General features: G+C 36.3%; 1 protein-coding gene across 1 annotated transcript in view; it reads left to right on the forward strand.

The window, feature by feature from the left end:
• Window positions 1-22,763, forward strand: part of LOC129234393 (proton channel OtopLc-like) — a 38,237-nt gene extending 15,474 nt beyond the window's left edge. The window contains exons 4-6 of the mRNA XM_054868389.1: window positions 1,281-1,456; window positions 8,594-8,747; window positions 21,565-22,763. Coding sequence (XP_054724364.1) covers window positions 1,281-1,456; window positions 8,594-8,747; window positions 21,565-22,496 — 1,262 coding nt within the window. The 3' untranslated portion in view covers window positions 22,497-22,763. The remainder of the gene's footprint in view (window positions 1-1,280; window positions 1,457-8,593; window positions 8,748-21,564) is intronic.
• Window positions 22,764-25,364: the final 2,601 nt, after the last annotated feature.

The raw sequence follows: 25,364 nt of genomic DNA on the forward strand, positions 1-25,364 counted from the left end.
TTTCAGCACGTCACCAAGGATTTATTTGAAAGCAAGCTCTCAGTATTCACGCACCAGTAGTATCTTTTTTACTAAATTAATGATGTTTAAAAATTTTGTACAAATTCTCTATTTCATTCCGCATTTCTTACCGGGTTTGAAATATGAAAGCCAATGTCTCCGTTTTTTGTCATGTGACTCTGTAGTTGATATCACCAGGTAGTCTAAACTGGTAGTAGGTTTATAAAACTTAAACACTGTGGGGCCCGATTTTGACCTTCTGCCCCACATGCCTGAAAAGGGACATCCTCCCCCATTCTTCTAACAGTTGCATCTCATAAAATAGAGAATTAGAAGTAAACACATTTTGGCGGGAAAGTTTCCCTCCGCTTGTTTTGAGTAAACGACACTTGGAATTCAGAAGGGCATTTTCCTCTCTCTGCGACACCCGCATTGGGTCAAAAGGGGTTAGCTTCCTTCGGAGATTTCAAACATTTTCCCGTCCCCGAGTCACAGCTGCAGGATATAACTTCCGAAGTTCTGACATTTTCGAGCCCATAAAATAGAAGGCTTGGGAATAACAAAATTCCATTCCGACACTTTGTGACACTCCTTACTCCATAAAACATAGGGTTTTCCTAGAAGCTGGATCTCCAGATGTAGAACTATGATCCTCTGAGAATGTGTCCCGCTCAGGGAACTGTATCTCCCGGTATAAAACGGGGAGTTAGGATTTTTAGAAAGGAGAGAAGATAGAGTTTTGAGGGCAGAAGAGCTTTCGAGAACTCTGGTTTTCTCCGAGCCGTTTTGTCCGGAGTCATGATAGAAACGCGGAGAAAGGACCGAAATCTTGGTACGTGCTATACTAGCTCCTACTTCCCACTACTTAGTTTAAACCAGTAGATTAAGTTTTAATTTCTATGGAGAGCAGAATTATGATATGTTTAATTTTTGAAATCCTTAATGTTTTTAGTATAAATGTTTAACTCCTGACTAAATATCTAAGCTTGGACTAGAATTGTATATGTACTATTTTATTTAATAAATATTCAATGTGCTATAATGAATCCAACTATTATTTCTCCTATATTCTACAATCCAAAAGTCCACCAAATCAAACACAACGCTTTGTACCTAACTCCACTATGGGGTTTCGGCCTAGCAACACGGTTATGAGTTTCGCTGCAGGCACTCAAAAGTTAAGGGCGTATAAATGGACATGAGTGGACACCCTATTTTAAAAACGTAATTAATTGAGTTTGATGACAATCATCTTTGAAAATATCCTTGTCCTATTACAGCTTTCTGCTTCGGTCACCTCATCAACGAAGGACTACAGCTGGCGCAGCAAGTTCTCAACTACCTCCACGAAGAAAGACGGGACCAAGGATGTGCAGAGCTCTCCTCACTTATAATTCACACGCTGAAACCGCTTTACTCTTTCTACCAGCTTTTCATGGTCTTCAAGTACTCGAATGTAAGAACATGTGCTTCTGCATCGCTTTAACCCCTTCAGTCGGAATTATGAAATATTGGACCAAAGATGTTAATATTTGGTACACAGTGTACTATGGTAAAGGGAATCTTATAGACAAAATTTCAGGTTTGTAGGAGAAAAATTAAAAGAGTTATGGCACGTCCAATATTCCGGACTTGTATTTTTGAAATCAATATTTCATATACAAAACGGTAAAATGCCGAACAAACTTCATTATAAAATGTTTTACAAACAATTATAAAACATAATATAAGCGTTTGAAACGATTAATTAAAGATTATATATCTTTAAAAAAAATCAGGTAAAAAAACTCGCTTTTCAGATGAGAATCCACGGTTGGAAAAATGACCCACTCTCTATCTCTCAATCCTTAAATGTCAGTGTTGTCAATCCCAAAACGAAAAATTATTTCACAGATTATAATAAGTTGAATGTAAACAGTCAACTACAAAAAAAATCAACTAATTAAATCAATTATTAAATGATTAGCAGCTATTTAAAGTGTGTGTCCGGTATACCGGACACCAGGTCTGAAGGGGTTAACGCTAATCTTGGGAAAAGTTCCTCACTGTTTACTCATTGCACTAAATGATAAAAAATTATGACATGCTTGAACTCCCTGGTTTGCCCTTAGCGATTAGAGCATACTGAGCATGATAAAAATACAGGAACTTGATTTAAATTTGAACTTGACACACCGAACTTTATTCAACACTAGTGGTGGTACCCGCACGGCTTTGCCCGTAATTGAAAAATTAAAAGGTCTTTTGGTTCGCCTGTATATTTACAAATAATGTGTGGTGAATTTTCTCGCCAATTGGTTTGTACCCATGTTATGTTTCCACGTTATGATAATTTCGGAATTCACTCGTCCATCTTATGATATTTTTGTTCTTAAAACTGGAATAGACAAAGAACCATATCGAATTTTTGAAAAATCGCTTCGAGGTGCACACCCCCATGCTACAATCTAACTTTGTGCCAAATTTCATGAAAATCAGCCGAACGGTCTAGACGCTATGCTCGTCACAGAAATCCAGGCATCCAGACATCCTACAGACATCCAGATATCCTCCGGACAGAGAGACTTTCAGCTTCATTATTTGTAAAGATACGTACTTGACTGAAGAATAGCTGAGAGTAAGACTAAGAGAGTCAACTAGAGACAGAAAATGAGAGCGAACTTATTTCAAACCAGTAGCTAGATTAAAATATATTGGCTCAAATTCCTCCTCCTTCACGCCATGCTTCATTTAACATCACGAAGTCTTTCTATTTTTATCTTTAAACCAACCGATAGATTGGCTTCAACTGTGCATCCATCAGGTGATCTGAAATGAAACCACTGTACCTCAAAGTCATGGTGGCTTTATTTGAGTTCATCTATTTTACTCTAGCTCCTGGTTAAGATAAGATCAATCTCGTTTTCTGTCTCTAGTTAGACTTTCTCAATCGCACTCTTAGCTATTCTTAACAAATCAACTACTCATAATACTTAAGACTAGTTTACTATATGGTTCTTATCTATTACGTACTGGTTAAATCTATTTCTGAAACATTTTTTTTTTTTTACTTAGCATTCAATTTCAATTTATCTCTCTACATGTCTCATACATTCTTAACCGTATTAGTAAAATTCGCACTGTAAGTACTCTGAAGTTTTCAGAGTATCACGTGCCCAGTGGCGGCAATTTGAGGGGAGGGAAGCACTTTTTATAGTTTATTTATTTTTTTTTTCCAATTTAGGAACTAAAACTAGAAATTATAAAAAAGGCAGAAATGTTAAAATTTTCAGATCATAATTATTCGTTTTATTTTGTACTGTTTACGAAATATTATTTAGCACAAACAGTAACTTGAAGTTTATGTATTCATAGTTTAGATATTTTAATAAATCATTTTACTTAAACAAGCCATATTTGCTTAATGAAATTATTACCAAGTGTTTGTGACATCTTAAAACGCTTTGGGGTAAATAACGTAAGTCTAATTCATGTCTAAGTGTTTCTTCGGGGAAAATTATTTTGTGTATAATTCATCAAAATCTTAAGAAAAATGTGAATTAAGCTGTTAGATTTACATCAATTACAACTAATATTCTCTAAAACCAGCCTAGTAAAAAATTTATACTTTTTTTTCCTTTTTTTTTTTGTTTGCTGCCGCTAGGCTGCAAAAAAAAAAAAAAAAAAAAAATGCCGTTTAGTTGACCTCGTTTCACTTCCAATCGCCGCCTCTCCATGCGCCTACACGCCTACAGAAGTTGTATGACCATAGTTTCTTATATATACATACATATATATATATATATATATATATATATATATCATTTCCTCCACTTCTTCCAGCATATTTTTCTTTAAAACGGTGTGGCTGTTAGCGATGAGCATGGGGAAATGTTTCCCCAAAATGAGCTCTTCAATGGATCGCAGATTTCAGGGTCATTAAGCTGAGTTAATGCTCGTCAAGTACTGCTGGACTATTGCAAGAGATGATCCTCTTCGACGTAAAGGAAGCAATCGAAAATGAAACGTTTACAGCAATATGCTGACGACATATTATCTAAACTAGTAGTAATCAAAATCCAACTGTCTTCGTAGAACCCTGTAGATCTGCGGCAAATTCTAGGACTGTGTTGGTTAAAGAATTAAAACATGCTACCCATATTTTGATGCTAAGCTCAGCAACCCCCGGGAAACTGCAATGGTAATTCATCTGCTGAAATACTTCTTCGAAATTTTAATTTGTTAGCTTCTCATTAATACCAACGAATAGTTCGGTTGTACCTATGTATCGTCGCTCAATACTACGCTTTAAAAATATATACAGTGGCTCCCAAAAGTGTTCGTCCAACTAAGTTCTTAAGATTAAGTTCCTAATTTTTTCTTCTATTTACAACATTTTAACCAAAAATTTTGAATTCATTTCTATCTGTAAGTAAGACGTAATTTCAAACCGTTTTGAGCTTATTTATCATTGATTTTGTGACGAAAAGCGAAAACTTTGTTTTTTTCACGGCCAAGAAAATTTCTGCAGGAAGAGGTCCCATTTAATACAACTAATCAGAGAACTTGGCGAACACTTTTAGGTGAAAATTAAGGGTAAAAATTCTCATTTAACTCTGTAGAAACTTTTACAGCAGTCAAATGTGTATTTTTCATTAGTTTTTTAACTGTAAATCTTCGATTACGCTTTGTCAACTTCGCCGGTTGACCTTTTCTTACCTTGTTTTCGGTCTGATTCTTTTCTTTAAAGCATTTTATCAAGCACTTTACTATAAAATGGAATAAATTAAATAATTTAGAGACATTTCAAACTAATTTACTGCTAATGTGAGAAAAAATTCAAATTTCGAATGGTGTTCGTTTTTTTTTTTTGCGAATACCAACCATTTTAAAGTAATAAGCACAATATTAAGGAATAAATAAACAAAAAATTAAAGCCAAATGACTTTTAAGGGTCAACACAATGCAAAAATAATAAAAAAAACGATATATGATAAATTTTAATCATGAATTTATTCGAAAATATTTGAGTGTACGAAGACTTTTGTGGCGTATTATTTCTCTGTCTCTTCGTTTTTTGACCCATTTCAAAAAGAAGATCCGTCAATATTTTGGAAAAACAGGGTTTTATTTAGAATGACATAGGAATGATGTGAAAAAAATATTGGACTTCATATTCGAATTCAGTTTTGCGTTATTTTGATTTTACTAAAAAATTTCGAAGTGTACGAACACTTTTGGGAGCCACTGTATCTTGAAACTACATTAACTTAGTTGAAGACTTCAACAAAATCGAAAAACTCTTACAATTTTGGAAAAATATCACATTTTTGTGACGGTTATAAGCTTTTGAAATATCGATGTAAAGAATGATATGCTGATTTTTCTCTATCAATTTATTTCCATTTTAGTTTAAAGTTTACTCACCAGATTGGAAAATGCGGATTTGTTTTTTGTTTTTTTTTTGTTTTTTTTTTACACTTTTTACTTCAGCCAAATACAAAAGCAATATAATCAGAGTTATGATTCACAGCTTTATTACAACTCTATCACTATGATGAGCAGTTTAAATAAAGTCCTAATATGAAAGTAGAACAATACTTCATTAGGGTTGAGCAGGCATATTTCGTCCCCGTGCCCATTTTCGTCACCCTAAATTTCTCTGGTCTGATACTAGGTGTCGCCACCGAAGATATGTTTTCTGCATGCAGTTAAGAACACTACTCGTGAAAGTTTCACGAGTCTAGTCTGCTGCGTTGTCGTTTGGAAACACTTATTTTGATTTTTGAAAGCTTGAATTATCGCAATACTATTTGTAAACGCTCTTTCTGATTTAGTAAAATACACATGATACCCAGAGGTCAAAAAGCTTAGAAGGGTTGAAATATGACGCTTTTTCCCTACACTGATATACAGAACTCTGATTGCTGAATATATATCTCAACTGCACCACTGGTTATATAATCGCTGAATACTCTTTATCCCTTACACTAGAACCCCTATAACTGGAGAGGACGACGCATCCGCTATGCTGGAGCAAGCGGGGTAAAGCTAGGCTTGCCAGATTTCTGAAATGTTCAACCGAAACACCGGAATGCTCCCTCCCCCCGGGCGTCGTTAGTATTCAAAAGGGTACACACCCCTGGCTGGTTTTTGGGGCCAGGGCAGTTTATTCTTAATACTATGAATAATTGGGTCCTAGTTATAAACCTAAAACAGAGGTGATAAAATATGATATAAGTAGATAAAATTTGAGCATTTCGCTTCTTAAATGTAAATACTTACAATTTGTTTTAGTTAGAAAAACACTTTGAAAGAGATATAAAAAATTGAAAAATATTTAGATCTACTTTTCATTTTATAGGACTTTTTAGACAGTCTTTTTTGGTTTCAATTTTGTTGTAAAATTCTCACCAGCTAATCCGGTATTAATTTTACAAGTCAATGTGCAATCCTAAATAATCCTTCACAGTTAATTATTTTTAGAATTTTATGGTCACATCTAATAAAATTCATCTTTTTTCGGGACGTGAAGTAAACCGGCCGAGGCACCGGGATTTTGTTGAAAAACAGGGACTATCCCGGTCAAACCGGGACATCTAGCAAGCCTAAGTAAAACGTACTTATCACATAACAGGGAAATACAGAATAAAAGACATTCGGTAAAACACTGCAACATGTTAGCAAAGATTATGGAGCATTTATATCGTAGTGAAAGTAAAATCGTGAGAAATAAAACGTAGTAACCTCACACCAGGGCCGTGGTAGCCCGATCGGTAGAGTGTCGGATTCGGGGCCGGAGGGTCCTGAGTTCGAACCTCGATGGTCGAAGATCCACCGTCATCATTAAAGGGGACTGGGCGACGTTAAATATGCTCGTGGTCTCAATGTTCTCCAAGTGAAACGATACCTCTGGGGGTGCTAGTACCAGGTAGCTAATAGCTCCTGGTCTAGTTCTAAATTCTCATTAACTGTTCGATCCGGTGATGGTGCTGCCATCTATCGGTATAAAAAATAATGGAGGCAAGGCACATAAATACAGTTGTAGTCAGTTGTGACTCGGAATCGAAATCGAAATCGAAGAACCCCTACAGCTGGAGAGGACGACGCATCCGCCAATCCGCCATGTTGGAGCAAGCGGGGTCAAGCGTACTTATCGCACAACAGGGAAATCTTTACTAATAATAAAGCTGAAAGTCTGTCTGTCCGGATCTCTGTCTGTCAGGATCTCTGTGACGCGCATAGCGCCTAGACGTTCGGCCGATTTTCATGAAATTTGGCACAAAGTTAGTTTGTAGCAGGGGGGTGTGCACCTCGAAGCGATGTTTTGAAAATTCGATGTGGTTCTTTTTCTATTCCAATTTTAAGAACAAAATCACTATAAGATGGAGGAATAAATTACGAAATTATCATAACGTGGAACCGTAACATGGGCACAAGCCCATGTTACCAAGCCCATGTTACAAGCCATGGCGAGAAAATTCCCCATACATTATTTGTAAATACACAGGTAAAACAAAAGACCTTTTAATTTTCTATTACAGGCAACGCCGTGCGGGTACCACTAGTACAGAATAAAAGACATTCGGTAGAAGACTGCAACATGTTAGCAAAGATTACGGAGCATTTATATCGTAGTGAAAGTAAAATCGTGAGAAATAAATCGTAGTAACCTCACACAAGCGAGCTCCATTTCCAGGCTGCCAGTCACTTCGTCGGCAATTAATTATCCACTACATTTTATTTATGCATCTGCTGGAAATCAGAGGAACTGAAATCCTTTTTTGGAGCTATTGGCACAATTAACAGCCGAACAACCACCCATTTGACTCAATTTAACTTATGCTAAAGAAATGTAAACATCAGCAGCAATGCTATCGCTGCAAAGCACTGGATCAAGTTTGCTCCAAAATCGCGGATGCGTCGGCTCCTCAACTATACGGGCCTTACCTTAATTTAGCTTTGATTATTTAATATGTTTTCACTCAACAATGTATCTTCTCCGTTTATAAAACAATTTAATTCTCTTTAACCTTTTAAATTTACCTCTCTTTTCTCTAACGTGTCATTTCCATTCATCAAAATACAAATAGAAATACAAAAGTGACGATTAGCAACAGGCTCTGGGCTCCGCTAGACTGGTCCTAGTCAATTTACAATCCCCAGTGAAGATCAATGGCCCTCTTAAAACTATCTACTCCCTTGCTCATTACCACCTCTTCCGGTAAGCTGTTCCAAGGTTCCACTATCCTGCTATAATAATAATTTTTCCTAACATCCATGTTAGCCTGAGATGTAAATAGCTTAAAACAATGACCCCATGTCCTGTTTTCAGTGCTAAACTTCAGCCCCGTAACATCTTTCATTTTAATAAATTTTAACAACTGAATCATGTCCCCTCGGTCTCTTCTTTGCTCAAGACTGTACATTTTTAGCCTTCTAAGCCTGGAATCATAGTCTAAGTGAGAAAGTCCATTTATTAGCCTTGTAACCCGCCTTTGAACGCTTTCCAATACATTAATATCTTTCATAAGATAAGGAGACCAAAACTAAACAGCATACTCCAAATGAGGATACTATCTTTTTGAAAAATATTTTTTTTCCCCTCCTCTAGGTCATAATCTACCGATATAAAGAGCTGGCTCGATTTGGTGTGATGCATATCATGGCAACATGCATCTGCTTTTGGTTCGGAACGATTGTGGAAGATGCGCTGGAAGACTACCAGCATAGGCTGGCAAAAATGAACGAAGAGAAAAACAATACAGGTGAGCCTACGTTCTCTTCTGTCTCTCAGCTATGACAACATATTGCCTAAATCAGCAGTAATCAAAATCCAACTGTCTCCGTGGAACCCAGTAGAACTGCGGCAAATTCTAGGCTTTGTTGGTTAAAGAATCAAGGGGTTATTCTAGTCTAGAGGCTTGATTTTAAGGTGATTTTACGGACGTAATAGAAAAAAAAAACAGTAGTTTTTTTACCCGACTGCGCGTGCAAGACGCAAAGGAGGGTAACGTGTTTATCAGTCTATGTATGTATGCCCGTTTCTATGTGGCGTTCTACAGGCTAAACGCCTTGGCCAATTTTGGTAATTCTTACGTCAATCGATTTGTCTTAACCTTGGGAATGTCACTAAAGATGTGACAGTACAGTAAAACCTGTAAAGTTGACCACCCTTGTAAGTTGACCATCTGTCTATGTTGACCGCTTTTGTCAGGAACGGAACTAGCCCTATCTCATATAATAAAGGAAAACCTCTCTATCTTGACCACCTGTCTATCTTGACCACCAATGTACGCCAAATTTGGTCTGGAGTATTGTAAAAAACCCTTTGTAAGTTGACCACTTGGTTTCTTTTTTAAAACTTTCTTCAGAATATTACTTTACTTTATTATTTATTTATTTATAATAGTAATAATAATAATAATAATATCTTTTTTTGGATAGCTTTCAAAAAAAAAAAAGCTTTGATGACATACTATAGCATTTTACGAACTTAACAGCAGCATAAAGCTTATACTGCTCTTTATTCTCCAAACTTATTTTTCATTTGTTGTTCTATTTGAGACAGCTTTTTGTACTCTGTTCAATGAAAATAGTTGTCAGTAGAAAAGTTCGAAGTCCTTTCTTTCAGTTGCAATATGTTGTGGCAACACAGGAATTCTGCTAAAAAGAGCAGTCCCGGATCTATACATTTTGGACCCACTGCAACAAAATATGTACGGCCTCTCCCTAGTGGCGAGCAGTGTCTATTTGAAAAGCGAATAAGCCTTAGTGCTAGTTGTTTTTTTTTTCCTATTTTTTCATCAATTTCTAGGGCCGTTAGCCCCATTAAGGACGCTGGCCCCTCGCACTGCGGGTACGCAGATCTGGGCCAGCTAATGAGGAATGAGTAAAGTTACATGTTTCTGGTGCAAGGGATTAAGAGATAGGACATTTTAATTTTGCCTTTATGAACTGGGAGAGTCGAGCTTGTTGCTCTTCGTGCTATAAGTTTTACATAAAAAGGCTTCAAAAAGAAAGTTAGTGGAGCTTGAGATTAATAAAAAGTATGAAATATTAAAAGTAATTGAAAATGGAGAAAGCCAGAGAAAAATAGCTGGCATATATGGAATTTCTAAAACTAAAGTGTCTAATATAGTTAAAAACAAGTTGAAAATAACAAAAGTATTAGAATAGTATTTTTAATTATTGTTTCACTTTCAATAATGTTGAAAAATGAAAGTGGAGCTGAACAGAAAGAGTAAGGGTGAATTCCTCAAAAAATGAATACATGGTGCAAGAAATGACAAAAAAAAAAAGAAAAAAACATTACCGCCCTTTATAAGTTGACCACCTGTCTAAGTTGACCGCCAAAGTACTGCACCGCGAGTGGTCAACTTACACAGGCTTCACTGTAATCAAAATTCACCATATCAACAACCAGTTGCCGTATTTTGTCAGTTCGGGATTGGTGCACGTTTGGTGTTGCACACTGTGTCGCACGCTACCTGCGTGCGATAAATGCAGGTAGTTTTCGCTGCCTGAAATGTTTTTGTTTACTAAGTCTACTAATTGGGGTCTCAGTGGCCGAGTGGTCAAAGCGATTGCTTCTCCCACTAGAGGTGGTGGGTCAAGACACTCTCGCTCCGGATGTACTTTCCCCTCTTTCTGATGTAAATTCTTTCATGTGTTCTTTATATGTATTCTGTACTGTAATAAAAAACATATCATGCGTAACGATGGCAAGACACTCAGATTGTAGTCCTCTTCAAAATAAACCCGTGCAATAAGCACCGAAAGAAAGAGAGTCTACTAATTCGATTTTCATCTCTAACATGTTGCATTTGTTTTTGCCTTGATTCAAGGGACTGAGTGTCGCGACGTGTACTTTCTTGGGAGGCTTTTTTAGTTTTGCGAGAAAGATTTGACTGACGACGTTTCCGATTTCGCATCATCATGAGCTATACAGGTTGTTTATATAGCTGTGCTGTGGTTGACTTAAGTTCACGCATTTTTGTCGAAGGTCAAGCACATGTAGCTCTAAGCCGAGTTAGGTCCCTTGAGGGACTAATTAACAGTAGTTTAGATCACCGAAAGTTACTTAATAAATTTGACGATACAAACAAACTCAATCAATGAAATGACAAGGTTGCGAAATGCACCGTCTTATAATCGTTGTAACTAAGTCAATGAAAATTAACTAAAAAGTGTAAAATAAAAAATTATTAAATAAAAACAAAAAACCCGACTGCGTAAAAACCAAAAAAACTAAAAAGAAAAATGTATAAGCCCAGAAGTTTAGAATGTATTAAGTACTACCAAATAACTACACCGTTGAAATAGTTTTATAACCGTACACACCATAAGACAAAGCAAAAATTCGAAAGCAGAATAGAAGGATCAACAGTCGTAGCCCACTCCTTTCGGATTCAAGAACCCCGTAAAATTTGAATGTGCCCGATTGTTGATCCTTCTATTCTGCTTTTGAACTTTTGCTTTGTCTTATGTGTGTACGGTTATAAAACTATTTCAACGGTGTAGTTATTCAGTAGTACTTAATACATTCTAAACTACGGGGCTTATACATTTTTCTTTTTAGCTTTTTTGGTTTTTACGCAGTCGGGTTTTTTGTTTTTATTTAATAATTTTTTATTTACTATTCATTTTATCGGTTTTTTATTAATACTTTAAAAGTATAAAAAATGCATAGTAGTTGTAAAAAAATCAAAATTGAAGTTTGGGGAGGCTGGCAAAGTGGGGACTCTAAAAAAAGGGGGGGGGGTCTGCTGGTTGACGTGACTTCGATGCTCCAGGTGATCTGAAACATGAAGTTAAGTTTAATTCTTATTAAAGAAGGATGTAGAATTAATTGTCTGGACGTAGCCACTTTGAAAATATTTTTTTTTCACAAAATGGCGTCTTTAAAAAAAAAAAAAATTGTTGTTACACAAAAGTTGTAAATAAAACGCGAAAGTAAGAATTCCTACCTCTTTCACGTGAACTAATCAGGGTTGCCAGAGGTTGAAAAGTGCCTAAAAATGAGTAATTTTCCCTCATCAAGTTTCCGAAAATTGTTACTATAAATGAAGAGTAAAAGATGAAAATAACATGCTTAAGAGCCATTGTCTGTAAGGATCAGGCAGGTTGTGATTGCTGACATTTTTAATTTTCTTTATTTTTGCAAATGTTGTTCCTTATCATGAATGTAATGTTTGTGCAAAATATGAGCTTTGTCTGCCTTGCCGTTTAGGGGGCGTGGCACATTTTTGCGTGTTTTTCAAATTTGCAGATTTTAAAGTTCTTGTTGCTTTAAGCGCCCCTATAATGACATGGATTTTTAAATTCTATACTATTATATGGTCTTCTTAGATACTATTACAGCTGTCAAATTGGTGTCACTACGAGGGCGACGGCCACGAACTCCGTTTAAAAATGACCGAAAATGAATTTTTTTCTATATTCAAGGCTAATTTTCTCAAAGCGCCTTCATGATGACACCAACATTTTTAGATCATTTTTTAGCCACACTTACATACATCAAAAATATGTATCAAAATCGGTGTCACTATAAGGGCGCCAGAAGATATTGGAACTTTTATTCGATAAATTTCACAAAAACACAAATATTTAAAATCTAACTACAACTGTCGCCCTCATAGCAGAGATCTAATACTAAATTAGGTTGATAGCCAACATGTTTGTCTAACATTTGCACAAAAAAAAATCGGTGTCACTCCTATTATTTTTGGAAATATAATCGTTCGAAGTTAGTACGTTATGGCGTTTTTTTATATTTATTTATTTAATCTTTTCACCCCCAGATAGTTTTTTTGAACATATTTATTTTTAATTTAATACAAAAATGTGTATCTTTTAACATAAATAGCTTTGGGCAGTAAGAGCGTCTTTTTCTTGAATAGAAAATGCCCGTTTTGAAATAGGTACAGGCAGATGTATTGTGCATAATATGTCTAGATTATCATACCAATACTCATCCTGTTTTTTCGGCCAAACAAATCTATTTATTCCAATTGTTCTTGACATACATTTGACCTCAACTTGCAAATGGATTTTATACGAAAGATGTATAGAGAGAAGCTCTTACAAACATCTTATATAAATGCTTCAAATTTTCAACTAATAAATACCCCTGCATTGCCAAAAACTCAATTTAATGAAATTGGATGGTCCCTATCTTTACGAGCTCAGTTCAAGTTCATTTCAAAGCAGAAGGAGTATTTATAAGAACAATTTACGATTGGTGAAAATACTGGGAAAAAACAAAATCCCTGTCAAGTTGCACACTAGATGAGAAATGCAGTTCGTTATTTTTCCACGGAGAAGGTGCATAATATGCTCATTGAAGCCACTCGCCACCAGGTGGCACTGCAGAGTAGCAACTTCTGCCCCGTTCAACCGATTGTCATGAAAATAAGTATAATGTTACTGTCATGTCCCTTACCAGTCAAGTCCGTTAACATGTTACTGGTAGTATTTTATAGGAGGCCCTGACTTAAAAAGGTTATTAAAAATTAAGAGATCGTATAAAAAGTAGAGATCTTTCTCATTTAGACTATGATTCCAGGCTTAGAAGGCTAAAAATGTACAGTATTGAGCAAAGAAGAGACCGAGGGGACATGATTCAGTTGTTCAAATTTATTAAAATAAAAGATGTTACGGGGCTGAAGTTTAGCACTGAAAAGAGGACAAGGGGTCATTGTTTTAAGCTATTTAAATTTCAGGCTAACATGGATATTACGAAAAATTATTATTTTTGCAGGGTAGTGGAACCTTGGAACAGCTTACCGGAAGAGGTGGTAATGAGCAAGGGAGTAGATAGTTTTAAGAGGGCCATTGATCTTCACTGGGGATTGTAAATTGACTAGGACCAGTCTAGCTGGGCTCAGAGCCTGTTGTTGGTCGTCACTTTTGTATTTGTATTTGTGTATACAGGATCTGTTCGCTTTAACTTTGCCGATAAAATTTGAAGAGTGTCCTCGATTTTTCAAGAAACCCATCTTCAGATACTGACTTAATGACCATGAGATCACCCGGGAAGTCAAACAAAACTAGTATGCTGTGGCTATCACGAAACTTTCTTCTATATTTTTCTTTTTTTTTCTGATCCCTCCCTATACTTGACGAGGAAGCAATATTCCCAATGAAAACAAAATTACACATGCAAAAACTTGACGACCATCCCAATGTCTGAATTATTGCAAAAGCAAAGCAAAGAGCGAAAATTGAAAGTTATTTTAAAAGCCTTGCTTGAATTAATTACAAATATTTTATTTGTTAACAAACATAAGATGGCAACAGTTAAAAATTTTAAATCATTGAGATAATATTTCCGATCATTTCCATACAATTAAAAGCACGGGAAATACGCATACGACAATCTATTACGATTTATCTTTCTTATTGTTGCATTAATAAAGCTATTTTTATTCAAAAAAAAATCAACACCTCTTGGAGCGATTGACGTCAAAATTGAACCAAAGCCTGTTTACATATGGATTCACATATATTCCAAATTTCAACCAGAACGTAGCATTACTTCTTGAGATAGGGCACTCACAATGGAAAAAAAGAACGGGCGATTGCGCTACCCCCTTTTTAGCTGTTGACACCAAAATAAAATCAGCTCTTGTACCCACTAAGGACTACTTGCCAATAAATTTTTCTTTCATTCCGTTCATTATTTCTTGAGATACAGCAGTCACAATTAACGACGAAAAACGTTCTATAGCTCAACCCCCGTTTGAGTTATTGACACCAAAATTGAAATTGAATCAGCACCTGCTCCTGTTAGGGGCAACATGTGGACCAAATTTTGTTTGATTCCGCCAGTAACTTCCTGAGGAATAGCAATCACGCGTAACTCAAAAAACGTCCCATTGCTCCACCCCCCTTGGAGGAATTTGCGCCAAAAACCAATGGGCACAAGTTCACATAGGGGCACATATGTGTACCAAATTTCGTTCGATTTCATGAGGTAGTTTTTGCTGTAGAGCGGCCACAAAAAACTGGTCACACACAGACGTGACACACACACACACATACACACACACAGACAGACAGACATTTTCCAAAAATAGTCGAAATGGACTCAGCACACCTCAAAACGTTCGAATCCGTCAAAATTCGAAATTCGAAAATTTGCACGAATCCAATACTTTCTTCTATATATTAGATATAGAAGAAAGTAAAAAGAAAAAGAATTTTCCAAATTGGTCCATGCGCGTTCGAGTTATCGGGTGATGTACATAAAAAGATTCCGAGGAATTGCGAATGTCTTTTTTGAAGGTTTGAAAAAAAAAAATCCGCATTAAATTTCGTGCGATTGGTACTAAAAACTAATCCTTGTTCCTCTCCAGAATTGATTTGTGTGCTAATTCAGTTAGAACCGTTTAAATGTTAATGGTTTCCCAAACTAATTTACATTTCTTAATAATACGTGACACGTAACTCGTGATAAAAGTCACATTTCTCTTTACATGGCCTCCCACACTAGAAACAGAGTCTCCACTGTGATGATGAATATATGAAGATCAAAATAATACTAGAGCAATGGTACTAAATAAATTTCCTGTTTGCTTCAGAGAAGCCTTTATTCAAAATTTGCGATATGAACACTAATGAATAATACAAAGGTGATATTTAGGGGGAGTGCGCAAGGGCGCAGCCCTCCGTAATATCACGAACACTCCCCCAAAGCAAGAGCCCCTGAAAAAGGGAAAATAGCCCTCAAAACGAACCCCCTCTAGTCCCTTGGTGTGCACCCCTGATTAATATTAATGTTTTAAGGTACTTTCTTTAACACTGAGTAAAGAAAGTAGTTACTGTCCGACCACGGATTGTATGGAATTTTCAAACGTCCAAATAAGACGAATTTATCTGAATGAGGGGGAAAGTAAAAATTTTTGATGCGCGTATTCCGCTCATTTGAATGAGACTCTGCTTCTGCAAAAGCTGGCATCGCTAAAAAAATAATAGATTCGTCCATTTCCGGCTGTAAAACGGATGTTTGTCTTTCCATACAATCCGTGATCAGGCAGTACCTGACTTATACTGAATAGGTACCTTTGTTTTATGGTACTTTATTTTACAATGGGTTTTATATTTAATCGTTTAGTTGGGAAATTTAATAAAGTTTTTTGTTTTCGGTACATAACTTTTTTCTAAAGAACAAATATGGTGAGGCAAAGGTTTGGGACCTAAGTTAGATCACCCCTATCCATTAAACAAAAAACCATAAAAATCGTTTCACTAAGTGACACGCTATGAATTTACAAACAACAAAGCGCGAGTATGAAGTTTGAAGAAGTACCTTGATTTTTACAAAATCCCTCCATACCCGAACTTGATGACCATTAAGCGACCAAGATAAATGTACCGTTTCAAACAGAAAAAGAATCGGTCAAGGCGTCTTCAGGCAATCGGGGAGCATAATACATAAAACAATTTCGACCAAGTCTGTTAATTAGTATTGCCATAACTGTTAGTTAAACTGACGGCGTCATTAAATATTAAATCTAGAGTACTTGTCAAACTTCATAATTTCATAATCATTTTACAATATGGTTAGCAATATTGTTAAATACACCATCAAAAAACTGCATTTCTTTTCTTCTTTTTTTTTGTTCAAAAAAAAAAATCTCAGCCGACTTAAAATCTACGTATTTCTAGTCTTCCTGACACTGGGTTTGTGTTTCGGAACCATTAACTAAAAAAAATAAAAAACTTCTTAAATAGATTTTTTTTTAAAAATAACCTAAACAAGGATACATATTTTCAGAAGCTTAATGACTAAGTAATTAACGAAACGATTTTGTTACAATAAAAGTTTTAGAGCATAAATTTCGAAACTGTAAAGTCACTTTTCCAATTTTAAATTTACATGAAAATATTTTCTAAGCCACAAATTCGAAAATAATTATTAACATTTTAATTTGTTAAACGTAACACAGATGGCATGGCAGCATGTGAATACTTATAATATTTAATTTATCACCATTTATATATTGAAAAAAGGTTAGCTTTATCTTCTATGCAAAGATGGCGCCACTAAACATTTAAGAAATATGTCCCTTATTTGGAAGCCGATATTAACTAGAAGTTCCGTTCTAGGACTCTGGAACTCTCTAAACGAGCCTAATTTTTTATTTGCTAGCACTTTTTTTCACAATCAAGTCAATATATTTTCTCAATAAATTAGGATTTCAAATCATTTCAAACATACGTTTTGACAACTGATTTTTGCGAAATTTTGCCTCAATTAAAAAAATATTAATAAATATATGAATTACCGAGGAGCAGGGCCCGATCAAGATAAACTGGTGCCCAGGTCCTGAGTAAAAATTGGTGCCCCCCCCCCCATGAGAAAATCAGCAAAATTTCAAAGTCAATGTTTTATACTAGAAACCTACATATTACTACAGAAACCTGGGATTTGAATACCAAACACTTGATAGTCACCATACTAATCATAGTTAAAATTGCCTTACCTCAAGGTGAAAATGAATTAAAAAACAATTTAAAACTGCAAAAATATCAACAAAAAAAAAAAAAAAAAACTAATTCTGACATTAAGTTTTAAAAAGGCTTCTTTCTGGCTTTAACAGAGGCAAATGTGTCGATCACATGATCGAAATCTAATATTGATGTCACAGAATTTTCAATGGTCAATAAGAAAAACGCCTGTAAATTATCCTGAGAAACGCAGCTTCTCAAACGATTTCAAAGCTGAAAAGGAACGTTCACTTTAACAGAAAAAAAAAGGAAGGAATTAAGTTAGTTTAGGCTATTTTAGTGCCCCTAAACTTGTGGTACCCAGGTCCGCGGACCCGCCGGACCGTGCGTTAATCAGGCCCTGCCGAGGAGTCCATCGCGAAGGCGATATCGTCCCCCTTCCCACAATATTATGGAGCTTCCACCCTCCCTCCATGAACGATATTCCTCAAAAAAGCAAAAAGAATCCCCAGAAACAGTCCCTGAAAAATTTTAACTATTCAGTTTCATCCACGCCCCGCCTGGTAGGCACCCCTGAAAATGATGAATTCAAAAAATGCATATTGAGATAATTTAATCCTATTCATTGCCTAAATGAAATCAACAAAATATCTTTTACTCGATAATATCTCACACATACATTATCATAAGAGTCTGTTAGAGAAGCCAAGAAAGGGGAGAGGGGGAGAAAATAAAGTTTTTTAAGGGTTAACTTTTGAATGCTTATTTTTTATTTCATTTTTTCTCTTTTCCGAATTTACGTTAAGACATTTCTACGAACTTTATTTTTGAAAATATTGTAAGATTTTGGATTGAAGGAATTACGTTTTCAGCTCTTTTCTTACGGGCATCGGTGGAAATATTCATGAGAAAAAAAAGAAAAAAAACTATATTTCATTGTTTCACTATTCTTAAGCAGAATATATTAACCACATTCGGCAGAACTGATTAGGGGAGCGAGGGGCTTGTTGTAACAATTTTTACAAATGGTGTCATATCTTGAGATGTATTGGTTAAATTATCACTAACTAAATTTTGATTGGTACTCTGACTATTCTTCTATGAAGTCTAATTGAAAAAAAACATCACATCTATAGGTATCTCTTTCAAGAGGAAAAAAAAAATTCTAAAAAAAGAGAAGTGTTACAACTTACCCCAATCATTTATTCTCTTCACATTTTGCTTTGTTTTCAACAAATAATTAGGTATTTAACGAAAATAATAAGATACTTCTATTAAATGCATCTACTATTAAATAATTAACTGAATTACACATTAAGGGAATCAACAACTTAAATATCTTAGTTTTAAACTATTATCCTTTTTTGCATTAAAATTCTACCATAGGTACTTATATACAAACTAGGCACTTCCAAATCACAATAAGTTAAATTATAAACCTCCAAATTAAATATTTTAATTATCTCTTAGTTCTTACATCTTATAATTATCAGTCTGTTCATAAGTCTCTTCTATATATATAAAAATGAATGTTTGTCTGTATGTCATCCATGAACTCAAAAACTACCCGGCAGATTTGGCTGAAACTTTCACCGTTTGTTATTTTTGGTACTGGGAATGTTTATAGACCAGTTCGAAAAAAATCCGATCGATAGTTCCTTTTTTATTCCAATTTAAGTCACAATCCATTGGATAAATACGAATAAAATGATCGGCTGCAGAAATTAATTCGCACGAAAGATCTCATTGATAAGAAGTTAGCTGTTGCCATTTTTCTTCAGTTTGAACAAATAAATTCTTTTTTTATTGTTTTATGGCTTTTCATGCAACGGGGGGATTTTAAACTTTTTCTATTTTTTAGCGATTGATTGATCTTGCAAACTGCGTGAGTACAAAATTTGAGTATAGTCACGGCTTCACTTGATACCTCGGACCGATTATTATGAAAATTGCTGTATATATGTATTTTTCCACGGAGAAGGTGCATAATATGCTCATTGAAGCCACTCGCCACCAGGTGGCATTGCAGAGTAGCAACTTCTGCCCCGTTCAACCGATTGTCATGAAAATCAGTATAATCATGTATTTTTTTGTTGGCGTAGCAACGCGCGTCGGGTACAGCTAGTTATCAATAAGTTTAGTCTTCATCTGAGTTACAGTTAATACAAACAAAAGAAATAGTATCTCCTCCGACACATCTTACATGTGTCCACATCTTACATACAATGCATTCAACCCAATCACCTTTTGAATGACGGTACCCTTCGCTGCGAACTAGACAATACCACTCTTCAGATTGAGATTCCGAATTTAAAACCCTTTTCCTTTCTCTTTCTATTCCATCTTTATTGTTCGCAGATTTTTTACCTTTGCTTTTTCCCTTTACTTTTTCTTTATCTTTATCATCTTTTTTCTGCTTTCTTTTCATCTTTTCTTCATATTCCATTCTCAAAGCCACTTTTTCAGATTTGTCTGTCAAAACAGTGGGCTTAATTTTACGCCTGTTATTTATATTTGTTTTCCATGATGATGATTCAGTAATGGTCTAATTTTCGAGGGGGAAAATTTGTTTAGACCAGAGCAACTCGGAGTTGGTTCGTTTGCAGTTTCGAGATTCAACGATAAATTTTCAATCACATTTAGAGAATTTTCTGATTATTCAGTGGGATCTGGACGATCAGTGACAAAAGAGGGCGCAAAGTCGCTGTCTTAAAAAATATCTACATTTAAAGGCCAAACACCGGAAGCTTTAAATCCCTTATTACATTAGAAATAACATACAGCAATATGGGGCAAGTTGTAACCTGTTACAACATACCCCGAGATTTTGTTACAATTAACCCCAAACCATAGTTTTTCATATTTAGCGTGTTAACTATTCAAACAACTTTGTAACCTTGAAAACTATGATAATACATCATACATAGTTAAATGTTAATACGAAATAAAATATTGAAAGCTCTATTTAGTCAAAAATAATAAAGCTAACCAAAAATGTACGAAAGTGAAAAAATACGTTACCTGCCAATAACGGAGAGCTCACACACACCCACTCACTGCGTCGCCTGGCGGGACACTGGCGGTGAGGACGCGACGTGGTACATTATAAGAGTAAGAATGAGTCAAAAAAAAAAAAAAAAAAGGTTAATAAAGTTCAAATTCTTAGTGAAAAAGCACTGTTACTACTTACCCCTATTACATCAAGCCCCTAGCTCCCCTACTAAGTATAACCTGATATGTATTACTAGTGATGTTCCGGATATCCGTATCCGCGGATATCCGAGGGAAAATAAAGATCTGTATCCGTATCCGTTACTTTTTTGACGGATCTTAAACGGATCTTTTCTATTCTAAAAATTCTTAAATATTTGAATAAAAGACTCTTAAATTCCGTTTAAAATTAGGTTATATTCCCTATTTAAATTATAAGGTATTATTTCAGATGCCAACGGCCCTCTGAGACATGTTTTTTTTTTTTTTTTAGTTTAATGCTAGTATTTGTTATTGATTCGAGGTTTCTGTTAATTCTTCATTTTGGTTTTTCTCCGCATCCTTCAAAAGAGTAAGACAAAATTCTCCATTTACTGTTTGTAAAGGTGTTCCCGGCTCTGTTATTCCGTCGGTCGGAGTAATCTGGGTGGAATGGATCAGCGCTGCATTTATGCTGAAATAAAATGCGAAAAATTATTGCTAGCCAATCCAGTAGCTGCTTTACACTCTTGCTCTTGTATCCCACATCTACCGAGCAAGCTGGAAATAATTTTTCACATTCTTTTTAAGCATTAATGCAGCGCTGACCGTTTCTTCCAACTCTCCCTCAATTTTAACGCAGATTTCTTTAAAGAGTCAGTTTCATAGTCTTTATTATATTTTCGGCGTAGATGACATTTTTTAAAGAAACAGTGTTATTATTATGACGGGAATACCTTCCGTAATAAATTTTAAACTTGGATAGTTGAATTGGGCAAAAAAAATTGAGATCCGTATCCGTATCCGCGGATCTTGACACTAATTATCCGGATCCGGATCCGTGGATCTACTTTTTTAACGATCCGGCACATCACTATGTATTACTATTATAAAGCTATCCAGAAGTATTTAAGTTTAATAATTTCTCTTTCCTCCCAACAGATGAACTATCATGTTATCATATGCCCAACTCGACGGAATGCTTGTGTGTATCGAGCGAAATACTGTCATTCAACAACATTCAAGCAATCCCTTACTTGTATCCATTCACCATCGAATTTAATCTTCTGCTTGCCGGAGTATGGTTCATCGTCTGGCACAACATAGGACAGGATCACCAGAGAGCGAACCCGCACCACTTCAACCACAAAATCGACCGAACGGACGGCACCGAGGAAGTTATCTATCAAAGCAACCTGGTCATCAGCGCAGACTGCCACGCCTCCAACAAAGGACTGTTCGCCGGTTTGTTTATGTTGATGACGTCAATCATTTCCATCATAGTCTTCTTCGTCGCCATGAGCAGCAAAGAGTACCACGCACTTGGAGTGTCGATCCACCATTTTCAAGACGGAACATTAACCATCGTCACGCTCGGCGGCGTGATTCTGGCTTACAAGCAATTATCCAAACTGGACTTCAACTACCATCCTATTACGTTTTTAGACGACGTTCTGTTATTCATTCCCTTGCCCTTCTTTTTCGTGCAAGCTCTTCTCACAATCATGAGCGAATTTCACAATCAGAACCTCTTGAGGTCCATCATGTGGGTGCTCGTGCCGCTCCAAGTTCTTCTGCAGACGCCGTTCATCATCGACGGCCTCAGGAGGTGCAGCAACACTCAGTCTCTGAGGTACAAGAAGCCCGGAAGAGAAATAGTCACTTTCCTCATAGTTTGCAACCTCACCATGTGGATCATCAACACGTTTGAAGCGAAAAGTGTCGAGTCACAGTACGGACAGAAAGCTTACTTCGGAGAGTTTTTGTGGATGTTCATCAGCCACACCACTCTGCCGCTCATGCTGTTTTACAGATTTCATTCGTCAGTTTGCCTCGCAGACATATGGAAATCTGCTTATGAGAAAGGAGAATGAGCAATATGCTATTTCTCCTTCATGCGTCGTAGTTTCCCATTCAACATGAATTGAACTGTCGGGAAACAATATTTTCTTAAAGACACTAGTCCCACCAATTGGAAAAGAACAAAAACAAAAGTCATTTTTCTAAAATCATTACTGTTATGGTCTCACTATATATGTTCGATGTGTGTGTATCAGAGAAGACGGTACTAAGCCATTGGTTCTCAACCAGGAATACGCGAAAAACTGTTAGAGATTCGCTGTAAACTACCGAAAAATAAACAAAACCATATTAGAAAGGTTGAAGTTTTAATTGTGACAAAAGTTTAGTTAATATCGAGGATCCTACATTGAGAAAATAGTTAAAATAAACCGAAGAACTTGCAGACACTACAATGAACTAATATTATGGTCTTTGCAGTAGCAATTATAAAGCTATTTTTTTTATTTACAAAAAAAAAAAAAAAATATCAGCCCCACATGGAGCGATTGGCGCCAAAATTGAACCAACGCCTGTTTACATACGGATTTATATTTATTCCAAATTTCATTCAGAACGCAGCTTTACTTCTTGAGGTATGGCACTCACAATAGAAAAAACATAACGTTCGATTGCTCCACACCCCTTTCCGCTGTTGACACCAAAATAGAATCAGCTCTTATGAGGGCTACTTGTCGATAAATTTTTGTTTGATTCCGTGTATTATTTCTTGAGATACATCAGTCACTATTGACGACAAAATATGTTCTATAGCTCAAACACCGTTTGAGTTGGGGGGCAACATATGGACTAAATTTTGTTTGATTCCGCTGGTTACTTCCTGGGGAATAGCAGGTACGCATAACTCAAGAAACTTCTCATTGCTCCACCCCCTTGGAGGAATTCGCGCCAAAAACCAATGAGTAAAAGTTCACATAGGGGCACATATGTGTGCCAAATTTCGTTCGATTTCATGCGACAGTTTTTGCTGTAGAGCGGCCACAAAAACTGGTCGCACACATACGTACACACACACAAACACATACAGACATTTCCCCAAAATGGTCGAAATAGACTCAGCACACCTGAAAACGTCGAATGCGTCAAAATTCAAAAATTTGCACGAATCCAATACTTTCTTCTATATATTAGATAGAGAAGAAAGTAAAAAGTAGACGGTAGAAATCCTGGAACAGTAACATATTCAGCAATATTTTATTCATGAAAGCTCAGCAGTAAAAATAGTTCTCAAAAAGGTCTCTTGAGGGTGTTTTTTAGAGTTCCAATTCACGAAGAACTCTGCAGCTTTCTTTTGGTTGCGCAAATATTCATTGAACCCACGACAAATTCTTTGCTGTGCCAGAAAGCAGCAAAATTGCGGAACTCCTCCGATAGAAAACAACGGTGAAAAATACGCACTCCCCCTACCAACGACCCGTGGAGCAACCTGTTTCTTTTCCACTAAATAAGGTTCGATTCCTTTTGACTAAAATTGTCGTAAATATTTATGACTGCTGAATTGAGATATAGAGATATTTTGATTCGAAACGAAGTGCAAAAAAGTTCAGTGAATTCATAGAGGAATTGTTGTTTAATCCTTCTCACGAAGAACAGGTTCGTTGCTTTCCTACAAAGAAACTTTTTCAAGTCAAGCTTGGGCAGTTTAATTTTTTTCATATTATTGTACGATTTTATGGGTTCTGATGTTAACACAAATAAGCTTTATTCAGTAAATTACCGCCCATTAGCCACGGCTAAAGTAGAAATACGTGAAGTTGAACCGAACCATTGCTTCGGTCACTCGTCTGGTCTGCTAATTCTATTTTAACTACCAGTTTGTTTCGCACTCTTGGCTTCCTTAAGAGGTTTTCCATCTCCAGCTCAGTCACTTTCCTATGCGGGCTGATGAGTGCTAATAAGCACGAAACTGCAGTCCTCGGCTGGAAACTGACTGACTGAGCTGGCGGTGTATTTCACAAATAAGCTTTGTCACTCAAATTATAACTCACCTAATACTCGTTACTTAATTTTTAATTGAGATTAAAACATATGTACCGAAAACTATTTACAATAATGAATTTCGAAATCAACTTCTACATTTTACAGCAACGCATTTCTTCGGCGACACCCTCTTGTTGGTCCCCGTGCACATCCATTCTCTTTTTACTTCCTTGAACCAAAAAGGAAGTACGTATCGTATTCGCGAAAATGTTTTACTTGTGGATCAGCACGATTACGGGAAGAGTACTTTTTCACGACGAATGCATCCACTTATCCTGTTTAGCGACTTTCACTGGTTGGTTTCTGAGAGTTCGGCACACCTTGCTGATCATATCGGCCACGAATTCTACAATTTCGAGCAAGGTGACTAAAGACAGGCCCAGGAAGAGGCCCATATTGCCACCGATGTTTGCGACCAAGGACTCCCACTGCAAAAGAAACAAAGGAACGTTACTAGAATTTTATTGTTGAGGATAGTCATATGAAAAATAAACTTTTATTTAAACTAGACTGTTGTGTTCAATAAGTTGCCGCCCTATAGCCAGGGCTAAGGCAGAAATACATGAAATACACCGCCAGCTCAGTCAATTCCAGCCGAGGACTGCAGTTTCGTGCTTATTAGCACTCATCAGCCCGGTAACTTATTGAATATACCTGCCTTGCCTGCAATATTCGAGTCGAACCGAACCATTGTTTCGGTCACTCGTCTGGTCAGTGCTAACTCTATGTTAGCTACCAGTTTGTTTGGCACTCTTGGCTTCCTTAAGTGGTTTTCCACCTCCAGCTCAGTTAGTCCTATGCCGGGCTGATGAGTGCTAATAAGCACGAAACTGCAGTCCTCGGCTGGAATTGACTGAGCTGGCGGCGTATTTCATGTAGACTGTTGTGGCCATACAAAAACT

Source organism: Uloborus diversus, chromosome 1 (assembly GCF_026930045.1).
Source record: "Uloborus diversus isolate 005 chromosome 1, Udiv.v.3.1, whole genome shotgun sequence".
NCBI lineage: Eukaryota > Metazoa > Arthropoda > Arachnida > Araneae > Uloboridae > Uloborus > Uloborus diversus.